The sequence below is a fragment of the Vombatus ursinus genome, unplaced genomic scaffold, assembly GCF_900497805.2.
Source record: "Vombatus ursinus unplaced genomic scaffold, bare-nosed wombat genome assembly UNPS02009205.1, whole genome shotgun sequence".
Lineage (NCBI taxonomy): Eukaryota > Metazoa > Chordata > Mammalia > Diprotodontia > Vombatidae > Vombatus > Vombatus ursinus.
In genome coordinates this window covers 55816789-55835322 of record NW_020948983.1, presented here as the reverse complement: position 1 = coordinate 55835322, position 18534 = coordinate 55816789, and the positions used below count along the sequence as shown (strand labels likewise).

The 18534-nt window shown below is 44.9% G+C and overlaps 1 protein-coding gene across 1 annotated transcript in view; it reads left to right on the top strand.

Moving 5' to 3' along the window:
- The window catches only part of MEGF11 (multiple EGF like domains 11), a 297384-nt gene that overhangs the window by 214772 nt on the left and 64078 nt on the right, over window positions 1–18534 (top strand). Inside the window, exons 7-9 of the mRNA XM_027851943.1 lie at window positions 4894–5030; window positions 8468–8680; window positions 17115–17289. Coding sequence (XP_027707744.1) covers window positions 4894–5030; window positions 8468–8680; window positions 17115–17289 — 525 coding nt within the window. The remainder of the gene's footprint in view (window positions 1–4893; window positions 5031–8467; window positions 8681–17114; window positions 17290–18534) is intronic.

Sequence of the window (18534 nt, the reverse complement as noted above, 5' to 3'; positions counted from 1 at the left end):
TGCTCAGAAGCAGCCCCCAAGAAGGACTGACTTCCCTGCACTCCTCTCCTTCCATCCCTGTTTGTGCTTTCAAGGAGGACCTCCATTCAACTACCCCTTTCCTGTACTTTCCAGTACTACCCCTTTCCTGGAGATACTAATGGTACACTGAGGCTGTTTCCCACTACAGCCTAAAACCTCTTCGGTGAGGGGAGGACTGCAGCTAGCTGAGCAGAAGCATTATATTTCTGGAGGGTGTGAATACAGAGAGGGACAGTTTCCAGAAGGAGCACCATTGATTAAGCGAGAGGCTGGGACTTGGAGTAGGAGAGAGGTTGTTGAGATAACTGCATGCCCCATGTCTCCCAACCCAGCCACCTGAGAATCCTAGATGAAAATCTTGGAGGACCATCTTTTTGCAAGAGCTTGGTCCCTAGAGGCCAAGCCAAGTGTATTTGAGCCAAGCAAGCAGATGGACAAGCTGAAATGAGATGGAGGAGGGAGGAGGGAGAGGTCAGGGACAGAGGCAGAGACAGAGGGAGACAAAGCCTTGTGAACACTGAGTGTGAGTTTCAAGGCTGCTCTCCAGCATTAATGAAAGCAGTGCTGAGTCGTCAGAGGAGGAGAAGGGAGAAAGAGAAAGTCAGAACATGCAAGAAAGCGTGGGATGGAGAGAGAACAGGCTTAGAGGGTAATTTTTCCCCACCCCCCTGACACATCGAAGGATTTATTCCAGATGATAGAAGCTTGTGTCAATGAGGAGTCTTTGGATTTCAGGACTTTATGTTTTTAATTTTATTGTAGACAATTGGATTTCTATTTTTGACACGAGGCATTTTACTTGCAGATTTGTATGAATTATTAATACCCCACACAGAGGCACGAACAGTCACAAAATAATGAATCTGAAGCCAAGTGATGGGACTTCTTCCAAGGAAAGGGGGATGCTTGGGGAAAGGGGGGGAATATCAGAGAAGGTCCACCCCACTGGGGTGACCACCACCACACCTCCAGGCTCTTAGTGGTCCCCATTGCTCATTTCCCTAGCTAGGGTGGTCACCATCCTGTCCAGAATCTGAAAAAGAAAATCCTGACTCTGGGGCTGTCACTAAAAGGACTAGGAGACTATGCCAAAAAGGGAACTGACCTTTTCCTGTGGCCCCATGTTGGCTCTCCTCTTCATCTCCCCCACCCTGAGTAGAGGGTCCAGGGGCTCAAGCCCCTAAGCTCAAGCTTAGGAAATAGACCAGGAGGAGAAGTCACTCCTGGGCATGCTCCCATTGGTTTTAGGATGGTTTCCCCATCCTAGAGTATGTCACTCCAGTCCCAGGTAGAGTTTTGGCAAAATCTCAGACTCCCTTTTTTCTTCCTTGTTCGAGGATCTGAGGCTTTGCAAAGAAGGACAAAGGAATGGGAGAGAGGCCAGTGGGGGAAACTATTTCATGGCACAGTAATCAGAACCCAAGCCCAAATGAATAGAGTCAGACAGCTCCACAAACAGAGCACCCCACCTTCCACCCTTCCCTGTGTACCAAGCCCCAATCTAGGCACTTCAAAGGAAGATGGACAAAGAGGAAAGCAGTCCCAATCCCTAGGAGAACCCAGCCCAACAAGGAAAAGAGGAGATATATACTTATAAAACAACATACTAGTTATGAACATAAATGAAAATATGTAAGAGAAGAGCACAGAGTAGACAAGCAAAGAGTAGGGGTCAATCCAGGATGGTTTTCTTGAAGGAAAGAATGAATTTCAAACCAGGTTTTGAACATGGTAGGATAAAGAAAAGAATGCCAAGTTGAGTGATTGCCCTTCTGGTGAATGTGTGAATGAATGAATGAAAAAAGCATTTATTTAGCACTTATTATGTGTCAGGCAATTGTGCAAAGCACTGAAAATACACATGGAAAAAGCAAAATAGCTCCTACTCTGAAGGGCTACATTCTAATGTAATTCACTCAACCCAGTGGCTCTTGTTGCCTGGAGGATAAAATATATATTCTCTCTAGCTTTTAAAGTCCTTCTTATCTGGCCCCAACTTATCTTTTCAGCCTTCTTGGATGTTATGCCACCCCTCCTATGTTCTGAATCTGGCCAAACTGGCTTGGTTTTTTCCTCCATCTCTTGTCTCCGTCCCTCTGTAGTGGTCATCTCCTATACCTAAAATGCACTCCTTCCTCACCTCCTTCACAGAGTGCCTCTCTTCTGCAGCACAAACAAACCTTCAGCATGAAATCTGTCCTCATCCCTCTCAGCCTGTTAGTGTCCTCCTTCCCAAAAATGATCTTTTATGTAACTACTTTTTATTTATTTTATACATTCACTTTATGAATACATAATATTTATACATGTACTGTCATCTCCCCCATTAGATTGGAAACTCCTTAAGAATGGAGCCTGTTTCATTCTTTGTATTTGTTTTTTAGCACTTAGCACAATGTCTGGCACATAGTAGGCACTTAATAAAGGCAGCTAGGAGGAAATAGGAAGTGATGAATATACAAGTCACTTCTTTTCTCTGGTCCCTAAAGTGAGCCAGGTGGACTAGGTAATCTCTAAAGTTTCTTAGTTTGCCCTTAATAGTTTCTCTGAGAGTACGTTAGTTCTCTGTTCCTGGAAGTTTTCAAGTAGGAGCTTGGTGCCAACTTAGATGGCAGAGTGGATAGAATACTGGACCTTTGTTAGGAAGACCTGAATTCACATTCAGCCTTCAGCACTTACTAGCCATGTGACCCTGGGCAAGTCACTTAACCCTGTTTGCTCAGTTTCCTCATCTGGAAAATGAGCTGGAGAAGGAAATGGCAAACCACTCCAGTACCTTTGCCAAGAAAAACCCAAATGGAGTCACGAAGAGTTGAACTTGACTAAAAATGACTAAACAATAACAAAGCACTTGGTAAATGTTTATTGGTTGATTGAGGGAAGTCAGTGATAGTAAGTAGAGTGACAACTCAATCGATTGATACATCCTTTCTAGAAATGGTCGTATACGTTTGGTTGTTGTTCCAGAGCTAGGTAGGGCATGGGGAGAGCAAGAAAGAGGAAAGGTAGCACTCTCTTTTTCTTCCTTTTTGGAGGCAGTTGAGGTTAAGCTCAGGGTCATACAGCTAGTAAATGTCAGAGATGGGATTTGAACTCTGGTCCTTCTGACTCCAGAGCCAGTGCTCTATCTACTGTGTCACATAGCTGCCCCAACAGGTAGCACTTTCAGAGCTGCAGAGGTGAGCATGAAGGAGCTACTGGCCAGGGACATTAAGCAGATTAATTTAGCTACAGCAGAGGGATGAGGTGGGGTAGTAATGGGAATCAGTGGAAGACATGAGGGAGGAGACCAGTTGGTCCTTGAAGGACAAGCAGAAGGGTTTAGAGTTTAACAATGAAAGGACATATCATCAGGGGAATAATATAACCAATGGTAAGTGTCCATAGTTAGGAGAAGAGAATCATCCCTTCGAAAAGCTGAGCCCTAAGACTCTTTGCCTGCGTAGGCTCTTCTCCTCACTGCCTGCTTCTTCCTGAGTCAAAATGTCATTTTTCTTAATAATATTTGTTCTGAAACTCTCTGCCCTTCTCTGTCCCATGGCTGTGCTGGGGCCTCTCCTGACATCCTAAGTTGAGTTTAAAGGTGCAGTTCTATGGAACTACAAATTCTCCCCATGTCCCCAGAACACAGACCACCAAAGAGGAGCAGAAACTTTGACGATCACAGTCCTAGTCACTTAAGGTGCATGTTCCCCTTTGCTAGAGGCTGACTTGATAAACAAGAGTTGTTCGGTGTCTCAAGGGGAAGTTGGAAGAAGTCATTCATTTCTTGGATTAATTATCAGGACCCCAGGAGAATTAGCCTAGAAAAGAAAATTGCTTGTTGACTACTCATAATTCTCAAGATTCTTTTCTCTAGAATATCAGGGAGGAAAATCACTTTTACCAATGGAGATGGATGGATGGGCACTCAGGAGGGGATGGGGGTGCTGGTTACCCCTGCCTGAGGCATCCATAAGGGCAAAGTTATTCGTTCCCCATGGACCATGGACCACAAAGTTTGGAATGTGATAATGTACCATTTGCCTCATCTCTAGTGACCAAATGTTTTCTCTTTCCTCATGCTCAAAGGTCCTTGAAGACAAGATCTGTATCTTTACCCTCCCTTGACTGTATCTCTCAGAGCACCAAGCATAGGGCTAGACACATAAAAAGCATTTTGTAATGATTACGGTGAAAACTAAGACTGAAGATTCCAGGTCCCATAGACAAAGGTTATTCATCCAGTGAGTGGGACCCTGGGGTCTATTGGCCTGGAGCAGCAGCCTAAGCCAGATTTGTTATGTAAGGACAGATTTGCATGGAGGGCCGTGGTTAATAATTCCAACAAATCTGCACTAAAACCAATCCTCAAAGGAAAAAAATCCATACAATAGAATGTCAAAAAGTAAATAGGACATGCTAAACATACTAGCTAGTGGCCAAATAAAGACTATTATGTTAGGTTCTTCCAGCATCAGCCAGGCCTTCTCATTTGTTAACTTAGAGTCTGCATGGACAATACAAACTTTAACAGTTATCTCTAGCATGTGTTCTTAATCTGAGGTCTGTAATTTAAAAAAAATTTGATAACTATATTTCAAAATAATTAGTTTCCTTTATAATCCTACATATTTTATTTTATGCATTTAAAAACAAGGGGTCCACAGTGTTATTGAATTGTCCGTGATACAAAAAAAAAACCAGTTAAGCGCCCCTCATCTAACCAGAGGGCTGACCTCTATCACTGGCCTCAGAGCCCACCTGCACCATGGATGCATATAGCTCTGAATCCAAGTGACCTTTTGTTTTCTACATAATGCCTCCTCTTGGTAGCCCAGCTTTTCCTTGGTCAGCACAGGTCAGACAGAACCTCTCTGTCCTCTGTTTCAGGGAGTGGTATGTGCCCAGCCCTGCCCGCCAGGGACATTTGGAATCAACTGCAGCCAGAGCTGCCCATGCCACCATGGAGGACAATGTGACCATGTGACGGGACGGTGCCAGTGTGCAGCTGGCTACATGGGGGATAGGTAAGGAGTCATCTGCATGGCCAGTCAACACCAGTTGTCCTGATTGTTGATTTTTCCATCATTCGTAATAGCTCTGCAAATAAGGATCATGATTTTTACCAGCCTGCCCCTTCCCATGTTCCTCGGAAGACACGTAGTAGGTACTCCTCCCAAACAGGCTTTCCTTTAGCCTATGGCAGGTCACCCGGTCTAACATCTTTACCCAAGATTTATAGTGACTCTCCCTGGGGGAGGGAAAAGAGTAAACTAGCCAATCTCAATTATATGAGTTAATGGAGAGGAGCTGGTAATCCAGAAGTCATGTCTGTTTAGCTTTAGAAATCAATCACTTTATTCACGTATCTGTAACATATCAGAGAAGCATTGAAGCATAGTGCATAGTGCTGGCCTTGGAGTCAGGAAAATCGGGGTCCAAGTAAGGCTGCCTCTGATACATTCCAACTGTGTGACTGTAAACAAATCACAGCCACTCAGTGCCCCGAGTCATTCCCTGAGATTCTAAGCTGGGATGAGCTGTGAATGCCCACTGGTAGGGATGGTTTCTATACTATGAATTCCTTGCAACAATAAGATCACAGGTCTAGACCAAAACAAAACAAAAACAGTAGCAACTTCCCCCAGCAAAGCAGGAATCCTCAGGTGGAACTTGGTGTTTTTGCTGGGTTTTTTTGTTTTGTTTGTTTTTTATTCTGGCCTGACTGAGAGACACAGTTCAGGCGCAACAATTCTGTTGCCCGGAGTTGTATTTTCTGCTTCTCTTCAGACTGTGTATTTGTGATGTAATACAGCTGGCTTGTCCTGAAGGCCCTGCTGGGAGGTGTGGGGAATCTTCATCAGGAATACAAACACACAGGAGAGACACCTAAACTGGATGAAGAGTCGACCTCACACCTGGGACTGAGAATCAGAAAGGAGCCAAGCTAGGCCTTTCCAGCCCCCAAATCTACAAATCCATCTTGATGTTGTTCAGTTTCTCCCCAGGCTAGCTTGCTCCTGCCTTAGTACCCATCCCAGTCTTTACAGTGATAGCTCGTAAGGAGGCAACTGGAGCCTAGATATTTCCTATTTTTTTTTTTATCTTGCCCTTACCTACAGCCTGAGATCATTTAGAAAAAGTGTACTTTCTTTCAGAATGTGTGTTCACAGGCATGGCGTTTCCTTGTATCTGGCCTCCAGAAAGCCGTAGTGACATAAATGTACTTGAATCAGGGCTTGATAAGGAATCCAAAGACCTAGGTTCAGATTCCAGCGCTGATACTTTCTTACCTGTGTGCCCTTGGACAGATCGCTGAACTTCTACAAAATGAGGGGTTTAGACTAGATGGACCCTGGAGTCCTCCAGTTCTGTGTCCTAGGAATTTAACCCGGTCCTTGGCGGGGCTCAGAGCCGAGCACCCCTGCTCCACAGGGCGTGAGTCACTAGACCCAGAGCAGGGCAAGAAACAAAGATAAGAGGAAAGTATAGAACGCAGGAATCGGTGAGAGCAGGGAGGTCTGCCCCAGTCCAGAACGTTAACAGAGTAACTACCACCCAATCAATCATTCAAAGAAAAAGACACAGCACCCAGTGTCACTGTTCCATGGCCTAGTATCCAAGTTTCCTAATCCAAACGAATATCAGCTCTTATGTTTTTTGTTTTTTTTTCCCAATCAACTAACCAGGGGGCAAAATATCCAGGGCAGCAGTGGATACAGAGGGAGAAAGACAAAAGTCAATCTGACTTTCAAAAGTCAGACAGCTCCCATCTCCATGCTCTAGTGACGAATTCCGGGGGAAGGGCCCGCAGCAAACCTAAGTGCCCTTTGGAAAGCCCCATGGATCGATCTGCTCAAGCAGAAAATGGGAAGGCCTGGTGATATTTGGCTTGTGCGTCTACACGGGCCACCTCGTGTTTAATATTTTGTGAAATTGCCTCCATCCATTTTGCTGGTGACAGCCACATTAACCCAACCCAAATCATCGCCAAGCATATTAAAGTTCAGCGGGTGTAATAATGCGACCTCCCCAGATAGGCAGGAACAAATGTAAATTAAACAAGAAACATAACTAGGGCTTTGCAGCTCATTTTGTGATTTAATTGAGCAATGTATCTGGTTGTTAATGGCATTATTGGACACATTAGATTGATATGTTGCAAAGGAAGGATGTTTAAGTAGAGAACTAATTCCTGCTGTGATTATCCTTATGTTCCAGAGGCCCCGTTATTAGCATGCTTTGTGTAAAATTCATTAGCAGGAGCTGCTTGATCTCTAAATAAATAAGTTGTTTAAATTGTTAGCAGGAAAAAAGGCTAATTATGCAAATGGATTAGGTCGTCAATATTTCATTTCCAGATGCTTTTCTTCATGCTATACAGTGCTTCATCATCCCTATGAATATAGCAAGAGGTAAAGTGCCTTACTGAGGAGGCAAGAGTCTCTGAGATCACTGGCCTCTCCTGCTGGTGAGAAAGGGGTATGGCAATAGTGAGGTGTGATGGAGAGAGTACAGGACTTAGAAGCCAGAGAGACCTGGGTTCGAATTCTGTCTTCAAAACTTACGAGCTGTGGGGCAGCTAGGTGGCGCAGTGGATAGAGCACTGGCCCTGAAGTCAGGAGGACCTGAGTTCAAATCTGACCTCAGACCAAACACCTGACACTTACTAACCGTGTGACCCTGGGCAAGTCACTTAACCCCAATTGCCTAAAAAAGCAAAAACAAAAAAACAAAAAACTTACAAGCTGTGTGACCATGGGCAAATTGACAAACCTCTCTGAGTTTCAGTTTTCTCCTCTGTAAAATGGGGATAATAGTGTCTGCCTCACAGACTTGTCAAGAGGATCACATGAACTCACATCTGTCAATGTCTTGTAAGTCCTAGAACTCTATATAGATATTAGCTACCATTGTTATGATGAGTGGAGGAGATCAGAGGCAGTGGCAGGCTCTCCTCCAGTGCAGTGAGTCCCATGAGGGCAAGGCCAAGAGGGCGAACACCAGCCCTACGACCAAGTGATCCCTTAGGAGAACCATGCTGGGGATGACAGAGCTCTCTCAGTTATTTGAATTTAGCTTTGAAATTGGGTGGAGGGGTTGAAACATGGCCTGGCATACAGACGTAGGGGGGACATTCCAGGCTGGTAAGGACTCAACTTGGTATAACCCACTATGCCATGTTGAGTTCTTACCAGCCTAGAATGTCTCCCCTTGGTATGCAAGACCACGCTTTCTGTAAATCCTGGATAATTAAGAGAGTCACCTGGGTTTCCATACAGCCTCAGATGCTAGCTGTCCTGGCCTTGGACAAGCCATTGAATTTCTCTAGGCTTCCCTTTCCTTATCGGTAAATGAGGGAGGTTGGACTTGGTCTCTAAGATCCCTTCCAGGTCTAAATTTGGGATCCTCTAACTCCTACTAAGGCTTGGGGAAGCCTCAGCTGCTCTGTGTTACCCTGTAGATGCCAAGAGGAGTGCCCCATTGGGACCTTTGGATTCCAGTGCTCCCAGCGCTGTGACTGCCACAACGGGGCCCAATGCTCACCAGCCTCCGGTGCCTGTGTGTGCGACCCAGGCTACAGAGGCCCCCGATGTCAGGAGCGGCTGTGTCCAGAGGGGCTGCATGGCCCACAGTGTACCAAGCTTTGTCCCTGCAATGCCACCAACACGCTCAGGTAGGTGTTCTCAAGGGGGTGTCAGAACAAGGGGAAAGGATGGTGAGAGGCCAAAGAGCACTAGGTTTGAAGAAGAGGGGTAGACCCACCCCCAGGAAACCAGGCCTCGGGGTCGACGCTGATGCTTGTCCAGTTGGAAGGAACTAGGGTAGCAGAAATCTGGATCTAGGAAATGACACGTGTGAACAAATGAAGACAAATTGGAAATATTTCTGGTGTTTCAGGCTTCTAGGTTGGAGCCCCAGCTCTGACTCTTATTAATATCATGACCTTGGGCAATGTATTTCCCTCTCTGGGCCTCCATTTTCTCATCTAAATAGTGAAAAGGGTGGAAGAGATTATGTTAAAATTCTCTTCCACCTCTAACATTGTGTGATTGAGAGAGCACTGGGAACTCCTCCCCACCCCCAGTAGAATGCTGATGAAAGTCATGGAATTTCCTTCTGCTACAGCTCTTTAAAAGTAGGAATGGCACCCCTCTGCTTGCCTCCACACCCATGTAGCTAGGCTGAGGTATGAACAGTTCTGTCTAGAGGCAATAGAACGCAGTATGAGCACAGCAGAAAATTCACCGACTCCTCCTATTGGTCCTAATTCTTCTTTACAACATGACTAATGTGAAAATATATTTAATAGGAATATATATGTAGAGCCTATATTAGATTGCGTGCCATCTTGGGGAGGGAGGCAGGGAGGAAAGGGGAGAAAATTTAAAACTCAAAAGCTTATGGAAGTGAATGTTGAAAACTAAAAATTAATTAATTAAAAAAAAAAAAGAAAATTCACTGACTGTGAAATCAGAGGCCCTGGGTTCTGATTCTAACTGCCGGTGTGACCTTGGACAAGTCACTTAACTTCCCATGGCCTCAGCTTCCTTCTCTGCAAAATGAAGGGGCTGGACTAGAGGGCCTTTGAAGGCCCTTCCAATTTTAGAGCTGTGATGGTCTATGGTGCCTGCTGAGGGTATTCAGGAAAATGCTGTCAGATGAGTCTGTGGCCCTATGAAACAGGGCAGGCAGGGGCTGATGGTTTGCAAAATTTGAATGATCCTTTGAATGATCCTATAAGGTGAAGGTAGAGCTAGGTAGTGCAGTGGATAGCGAGTTAGCCCTAGAGTCCAAAGGACCCAAGTTCAAATGCAGCCTCAGACACTCACTAGCTCTGTGACTCTCAGCAAGTCACTTAACCTTGTTTGCCTCAGTTTCCTCATCTGTCAAATGAGCTGGAGAAAGAAATGACAAACCACTCCAGTATCTTTGCCAAGAAAGTCATAAATGGGTTCAGACATGACCAATCAACTAAACAACAATAATAATCTGTCCTGCTTTCATTTGTCCTGATTTCATTTCAGGTTTCGTGGCTGATCTGCCCCCATGAGCCCTGAAAATAGAGGTCCTTCATCTTTAACTATTATAAAATGGCAAAATTTTACTGATCATCTAATTATCTCATCTCTGTTTAAACACTTCTAGTGATGGGGATCTCACTCGCTCACTATATAGTCCATAAACTCCATTGCTGGTCAGGTCTGAGTGTTAAAATGGCCTGATTTGTATTGAGTCAAAATCTAGCTCCTTGAAACTTTCATCCTTTGATCTTAGTTCTGCCCCCTTGCAAGGACCATGTCTTCATGACTGTGGTATCATCCCCTGTGGCTGGCACAACGCATTATGTATAGCAGGCACTCAATAAATATAATCAAATGAATGAATGCATGAATGAACCCCAAGAATTCTACCCCCTCTCCTATATGACAACCCTTTCTTTTATGAAGGGACAGCTCTCGTGTCTCTTCTAAGCCTGCTCCTTTTTAAGGCTCAGATGTCCCTATTTTCTTCAGCTATTCCTCAGAATTGCCTCTCAGATCCCTCACTTGTCTCTAGACGCACTTCAATCTGTCAGATTCCTTCTTAAAATGTGCTCATAACTGGACACAGTCATCCAGATGTGGCCTGCTCAATAGCTTCCCACGATCTGTACTCAGTACTTGAGTCAGAGCCACCTAAGGTCATGCTGCTTGGGGCATCCACATCAAGCTTTGGCCCTCTTGAGCCCACAAATGGCTTAGAAAGCTTCCCCTTTGGGGTCTGCTAATGCAGCCAGGGTCTCTGGCATCACTGACCCAGAAGATGAGTCAGAGAATATTCCCACACACATATACTCATACTTCGAACCTGAGCAGAGCCTGGCCTCTAACCCTAAGTAGGCCAGAGCTTGTGTAAATAGGAGGGTTGGAGGGGGGCAGAACAAAAATATGAGTGACAGATGAAGGATCATCTGAGACAGAGGGACAGGAATTATTCCCTATAATCAACCAGTCAGTAAGCATGAGAGGGCAGCTAGGTGGCCCAGTGGATACAGTGCTGGTCCTGGAGTCAGGAAGACCTGAGTTTGAATCTGGCCTCAGACACTTACTAGCTGTGTGACCCTAGGCAAGTCACTTAACCCTGTTTGCCTCAGTTTCCTCATCTGTAAAATGAGCTGGAGAAGGAAATGGCAAATTCCTCCAGTATCTTTGCCAAGAAAACCCCAAATGGGGTCATGAAGAGTCAGATACAACTGAAATGACTGAACAACAGGCATAAAAAAAGCTTCATTCCTCAAGGGAGCTCAACATGTATACATATAAACATATACGGAAAATATAGACAAAATTAAATAGAAGGTAATGGAGGAAGCACTAACATCTAGAGGGATCAGGAAAGCCTTCATGTAATAGGTGGTGCTATGTAATTCACTCTTCGGTGTCCATGATGTCCTGTCCACCCTTCTCAGATGTATTTTCTGTAGGGAGGATGAGGAGACAAGCAACAGGGGGTTCCCATTGTCTCACTTCCAAGAGCTCTGAAGTTGGACTCCTTCCCTCAGACTCAGGGGTTATTGAGGCTGCCTCCCGGTCGTCTTTCCTTCCTCCTCCCCCCCGCTTCTTTCATTTATTTATTCCACCACAAAAAGGGATCAAGCCCCTACAATGTACAACCCCCCCCATCCATTGATAAACATATTTCTCAGTCAGTGTCTTCTCAAAGCTGTGACAAAAAGAAGTGACAGCAGCAAAGGCAAGAATGACTATGGGCCCACCTCTTTTCCTCCTCACCCCTATTTCTCACCATCACCACTACCATCCTCTCCTCCTCTCTCCTGGACCTGGCAGTCTTCATTCGGTACATCCTGCTGCTGTCGGTCTTGAAACAGGTGGAAGAGGAACGGCAGTAACTCCTCTGGAGCTGTCCACACTCCAGGCGTTTTGTCTTTGCTGATGATTTGTGAAGACGGTGAAGATGCTGGATGTCTTCCTTGGCCCCCCAAGCGGCTCTCCCCTCCTTCCCCTACCTCATATTGACTTCCTTAGATTTTTATTACTTGATTGCCCTCAAATCAACATAAAGCCATTGGTGACCTTCAAGGGGCTTTGCAAGTGATGGCTACTCAGTCTATATTTGTTGATTTGATTTGATTTTTACTAATGCTCCTCCCAATCCCTCTGAGAGGCCAAGGAGTCTCTGATTGCAGGAACTGGGTAGGATTGGGGGAAATTGAGGCAAAAGCCACAGAGTGACCATGAAGCTCAGTTTGATGAACTCCAGAATGCCTGACCTCCAGGGCTTCTGCTGAGTCAGCCTGAGTGTTCCTTCAGTCATTCAGCAAACATTTACTGAGCACTTATTCCATGCAAAGGCACTGTGCTAAGTATGGTGGGAGGCATGGAAATGAGCAAGAAGACAGAGTCCTTGCCCTCAAGGACCTTAGATTCTACAAGGGGAAAATCACTGCAAAGCGGCATGTGTTAAGTGACTAGTGCAGGGAGTCCTCAGATCCCCAAGGGATCCATGGATAGACTTCAGGGTGTCCATGAACTTGGATGGGAAAAAAATTATGTCTTTACTTCAATGTAATTGGTTTTGTTGGTCCTCCTGTGTTTTTTTTATTTTATGTGTTTAAACATTATTCTGAACTATTTAATTAAGTGCTTCACTTGTTCCACTTTGTATGATTACTTGGAAACACTCAGAGCACTCCCTGTATATCCCTAAATTTTTTGTGCATTCTTTTAAAATATTTTTAGAATAAACACAAAATATCCTCAACTTATTTTAACCAAGTAAATAAACAATTTAAAGAATAAAATCTCAAATGAAACTTTAAACTCCAAATTTAAAAACCCAAACATTATTCTGAGAAAGGATCCACAGCATTCTCCAGATTGCCAGAAAGATCTATGACACACATGAAAAGTTTAAGAACCCCTTTCTAGTGAATAATCCAGGCAATAAGTACTACAGGTCAGAGGAAGAGGAGATCAGTGTAGATTGGAGTGATCAGGGAAGACTTCATGGAGGAGAAAGCTTTGGATCTAGACCTTGAAGAGGAGAGTCAGAGAGAACAGAGGAATGTTATTCCAGGCTCTGTGTTTCACAGTGTGATTGGCTGGGCATATAAGGGGTGTCTGGGTATCTTCCTGGAGAAAAGGACACTATTAGCACCCCACTACCACCATTCTTTTTTTTTTACCACCATCCTTAAAGAGTATATTGTGGGCAGAGTTGGTGGCTCATTCAGGGATAAAAAGAAAAATTGCTCCCATTGACATAGAACATGCTCTCTCTACTGTAAATATTCCAACCAAGCCCCCCAAATTAAATATCTATTATTATCCCATTGATTCTTGCACAACTTTGCCCTGCATAATTTATCATTTCTGTAAAGGATTTTCCTCTATTCATTATTTAGTTGGATGGACTCCTTCCTACCTCACCCACCACACCCCTTTCCTAATCTCAGCTCATCTAATATTGATGATTATTTATTTGGCTTAATGTCAGTAACACACGCTGAGTTTCAGGACCAAGTGGCATGTTAGCAACTTTTTCTGAAAGGGCAGGAAACCCCTGGAGATTCTGAGGGGCCACCTAGCCTGGATATCTGCCAGTATCCACACTAACAACTCCTCCAAACCTGTACTTCACAAGAGACCATTCTCTATTCCAAGTTTATCCTGCCCACTCTCTGCCTCCTGGCAGGTGTGCCCCCTAATAGGACATGGTCTTTCCTATTTTCAGAGATTTTTCTCTCTCCCTTGGGTACCCATTTCCAAGTTTTGATCTCCCCCAACAGTCAGAAAGTTCCCTATAACTTGCTGAAACTGTTTTACTGTTCCTTTTCCCCCTTTTGCTGTATCCTCTCTGGAGCCAGAGAGCAACTCAAAACCTCTCAGTGTGAGGTTGGGCTTTTGTGGGCACGGGTCAACCCTTCTCTCCACCTTGGGAGTTTGTCCCTCTGCAAAGCTTTCTCTGGGTAGGGGAAGGAAAGAGATGTCAACAGCAGTCAGTCTTAACATACTGGGGAACCTCTGAAGGTCCTCATTAACCCAAGGATTGTTCCTTCTTTGGCCAGCACACCTAAGTAGAAAGGCTTTGACCAAATGGTATCTTTTTTCTATAGTTATGAAAAACACCCTCTCTAAGTCTTTCCCTTCTCTGTGCTTTGCTGTTTTCACCTTTGCAGTGAAGTGGTCATATCATTCCTCTTAGGCACAATGGGAAGAAAGGGTTACTGAGAAATGGGGGGGGAGGGGCTGCTGCTTAACTTAAGAGATGAAGGCAGCTTTGCAGATGAAGAGACCCTGAATATCCCTGCTGCTCCATCAGCGGTGTTGGGTCCCTAGAGGGGAATTCGTTTGTTCTGGGACGGACCTGAGTAGCTCGTCATTCAAGCATTAGCTAAAAAAAAAAAACTTAGGATATTTATTGGGGTGAGATCTAATATAGAAGAGGGAGTCAACTCATGCTGCTTGGCTACAGATAGCAAAAATAAGTGCACAGTATAGAGAGGCAGATTTGGGCTTAATACAACGAAAGATTTCCAAACAACTGGAGCCATCCAAAAGGAGAACGGACTGCCTCTAGAGATAGTGGGTTCCCCTTTTAGTGAAGACTTTGAATGGAGATTGGCCAAATATCAAGTGTTTTCTGTTCTGGTGGATTTGGGATTGAACAATCACTGAGATTCCTTTCAACCCTGTGATTCTGTTATTGCCCAGAAAAAGGACAGAAACATCCCAAATCCAGTAGCTCTGGCCTCCTCACACAGAATTCTGGCACCAACTCAGCCCTCTGGGACAACTTGGCTTGTGATCATCCATCTTAGGAATAGAGAGATCACCAACAAAATTCCAAGTGATTTCATGCCCTTTATAAACTTACTATGCTTCATGCAAAGGAGCCATCCTCCTTAATAAGGGAAAACAACCTTGAGAGAGAAAGAGAGACCTGCCTTCTGAATGTGCCCCCTACAATTGAGTTGTCATGGAAAGATTCCAGCAGCCCAGATTGTATATTACCTTTGAAAGATTGGATTAAGCCAACAGATGCAGCATTGATAAAAATCTCATAGCATGTGCAATTGAGGAGAGACTGCACAAAGTCCTACCCTTAAAATATTCCTGTAATGTTTAGCTTTCAGTTTCTATTAGTCTGTGATTAATCGATGTCTGGAGAAAATGGAAAAACAGGAGGCAAAAAAAGGAACCCAACTTAATATCAATGATTGTAAGCTTTGCCTGAGATTCCCAGGAAGAGACCTGAGCCTGTGACCCAAGGGAATTTCTCTCGTGCTGTCTGCCAGCCAGGGAACTGGGATTTATCTCTATTCAGGATCTCTAGTCACCTTTTGATGAGGGCATCCAGCTTCAATTGGCCATGATAAGACTTGAAAGCACTTGCCTGGATAGCAGGGCTGGAAGATCCTAGAGCTAGGTTCTCAGACATAGCTTGATCGCTCCTCGCCATCCCTATTCCTCCCCATACACTCTCCGTCTCTGTCTCTCTGTCTGTGTCTGTCTCTCTCTCTCTGTCTGTCTCTGTCTGTCTATCTCTGTCTCTCTCTCTCTCTCTGTCTCTCTGTTTCTCTCACCACCCCCCCCATTCCAAAGCCAGTCTCTAAGCAGGAACATACATAACCAGCTTCACATGATATAAATCTCTCTTGTTCTTTTCAAGAGACCCCCACCATTTTTAGCAAGTTCTATTACCTTACTTATTATCTGGATCCTTCATCATTCCCTGCAAGCTCATTTCCTCTTTTGTCTTACCTTAGAAGAAATGGAGAACAGTAAGATCAACGGTGTAAGACTCAAATAGAAACCAGAGCCACTAAACTGTATATAAGGATCCCTGTAGGCTACACACTGACTTAGAAAACTTTAAATAAATATCATCTATGTTGCATTGTATTTTTATTTATTTTGCTAAATATTTCCCAATGCTATTTTGATCTGTTCCAGGGCACTCAGGAGTCCTGCAGCTGCCGTGCTCCCAATAGGCCCTGTGTTTGACACCTCTACAGTAGATCAGAATAGGCTAACACTCATTCTTCCCACCAGAGGATATTTCTAGGTCCATGATTCTATCTTTGAGGACCACCTGGGAGGTAGAGACTCTGTCTAAGGCCCTAAAATTCATTTCCCTTCCCAATACTCTTCCCCACCCATTGTAAGTCAAGGCATCTCACTTAGAGGTGGGTAACCCTACAGGCCCACATCTCGAAGGGAAGCAATGGAAGCCCCAAGACTGTTTTTGGTTTCCCTGCTCAGTTGGAAGCACTGTGCTCTGGTGGAAAGAACACGGGCCTGGAAGCCAAAAGAACCAGGTTTGAATTTTGACTCTAGGAGACCTCAGGCAGGATGTGCCTTCAGGAAATATCAGCTGAGTCCCTACTCTGCACAAGGTGCAGTGCGAGACATGGGGAGACCATAGTCCCTGCCCTCAATCTAAATGAGGTTATAAGACATACATGCAAATAAAAAGATGGGACTTCAGTGCCATAGGAGAGATATAAATGGATATTGTATTTGTTTTGCTTGACTATTGTTTATGTGATAGAAGAATTCTGTCTTTTTCTTTTCTCTTTTTTTCCCCACAGTAGATGGGGGAGGTGGGAGGGTAAAAATTGGAAAGAAATTTTTAGGTTTTTTTTAAGGTTACAGTAGTCCTGAGGAGGGTGAAATAAATTCCACTTGGAGTGAGGAAGGGTAAGGAGGAATCAAGGAAGGCTCATTAAAGGAGGTGGAATTTGAGTTGGACCTCAAGGTAAGGGTAGAATTTTGAAAGCTGGAGATCTAGGAGGAGGGCGTTACAGGCAGAAGGAAAGGCATGGACAAAGGCCCAGAGGTAAGAAAGGATCAGAGGTATTCAAGAAATGACAAATAGTACAGCAAAACTCGAAAACAAAATATATGTCAAGGTGCTGCTAGGAGCTAAGACTGGAATGGTACATTCTGCCTGACTCTGGGCAAAGTCCAGCATTGGCAGGAATTTGTCATCAGATAACTGGCCATCAGATTCCTTCTGCTTACTTTGTGAGGGGGCCTGGGTAATGGTCCTCCCTTCCTTATTCCTGACCAGCGTCTCTTTCTCTCTCTCTCTCTCCTGCTTAGCTGCCATCCTGTGTCGGGAGTTTGCACGTGCCATGCAGGTTGGGCCAGCCCACACTGTAATGAGTCCTGTCCTGCTGGCTCCTATGGAGAGGGCTGTCGGCTGGTGTGTGCCTGTCAGAATGGGGCTGACTGTCACAGCATCACAGGGAGCTGCACCTGTGCCCCAGGCTTCATGGTAAGAGAAGAACATGACCTCTGAATCCCCATTCTGAGCATTAGAATCTGAGGAAGAGAGAGAAAGGCCCCTCAATTCCCGACTCCTAAACAGTCCAATAAGTATAGAATTGGGTGATGCACAGCCTCGGGGCTCAGGGTGATTGGTTGTAAAGAATACAGGCATTTGGAACAAACCTCCAGAGGGGACATCCAAGAAGTCATCCATGTCCTTGGAGCCCTTGTCAGAGATAATATTTCGGACAGGTGAGAACATAGGGGTGACCAAGGAATATTGTTGTGGTGTTTTCTGTGAGCACTAACTCTTTGGGTTATCATATTTAGGAATCAAGAGGCTTGAAGTGTATGGGAGAGAAGGGGTGACCAGTGGCATTAGAGGACCCTGTGGTCAGGGGGCTCACTCACCCTGCCTTCTGGGCCAAATTTTCTTGAGTAAGTGGCATAATCTTTGCCACCTCAATGCCCTCCAGCCCCATTTAGAGAAGAGTGTAGACAGAGGGAAACCAGCCTGGGGGCAGGATTCTTAGCAGTCAGGCCATCCCAAATGGTGTGGGCCTAGAGGAAATCCTGCTGTGTGGTCCCTCTCCCCCTACTAAGAACATTTTCATCCAGATGATATTGAGTGGATGATCAAGAAGATCACCCTTGAAAGGGATGTGTGGTATACTGGAGAGCCTTGAATTGGGGTCAGGAGGCTGGGCAGTTCTGTCACTACCTAGCTGTGTGACCTTGGGCCAGTGACTCTGCCCTCTGGGACCCAGTTTCCTAATTTGTAAAATGAGGAATGTTGGATTACAGGACCTCTTAGGCCCGTTTCTTCTCTAGCCTAGTGCATCTTAAGAAAAAACCACTTGTTTATGGGACAGAGACTAAAATAGGGAGACTCAAAGTGTTTTGCTTTGGTAACAGTGAGGGAGGTTTACAAAATGATTTTGTATATATAATGTCTCGAGGCATTTTTAGCACCAGTGGGTGGAGTCACTTCCCTGAGGTACTGGCCATCTGCCAGGGGAGCCATAGGGGGAGGGGAAGGGAGGATATGAGGAGGTAAAGAAGCAAAGTGCCAGGGCCTATATAATCAACCCATCCTTTAATGACAAAACTGCCTGTGATTCCCAGTTGCCTGAGCATAGGGATGCTTCAGGGTCAGGAGAAAGACTCAAAAGAAATAGGCCTCATCAGGGTCTGAATTGAAGAAAGCTATGAGCCGAGTGACTTATTTTCTGTTCGTTGACTGAATGCTCCC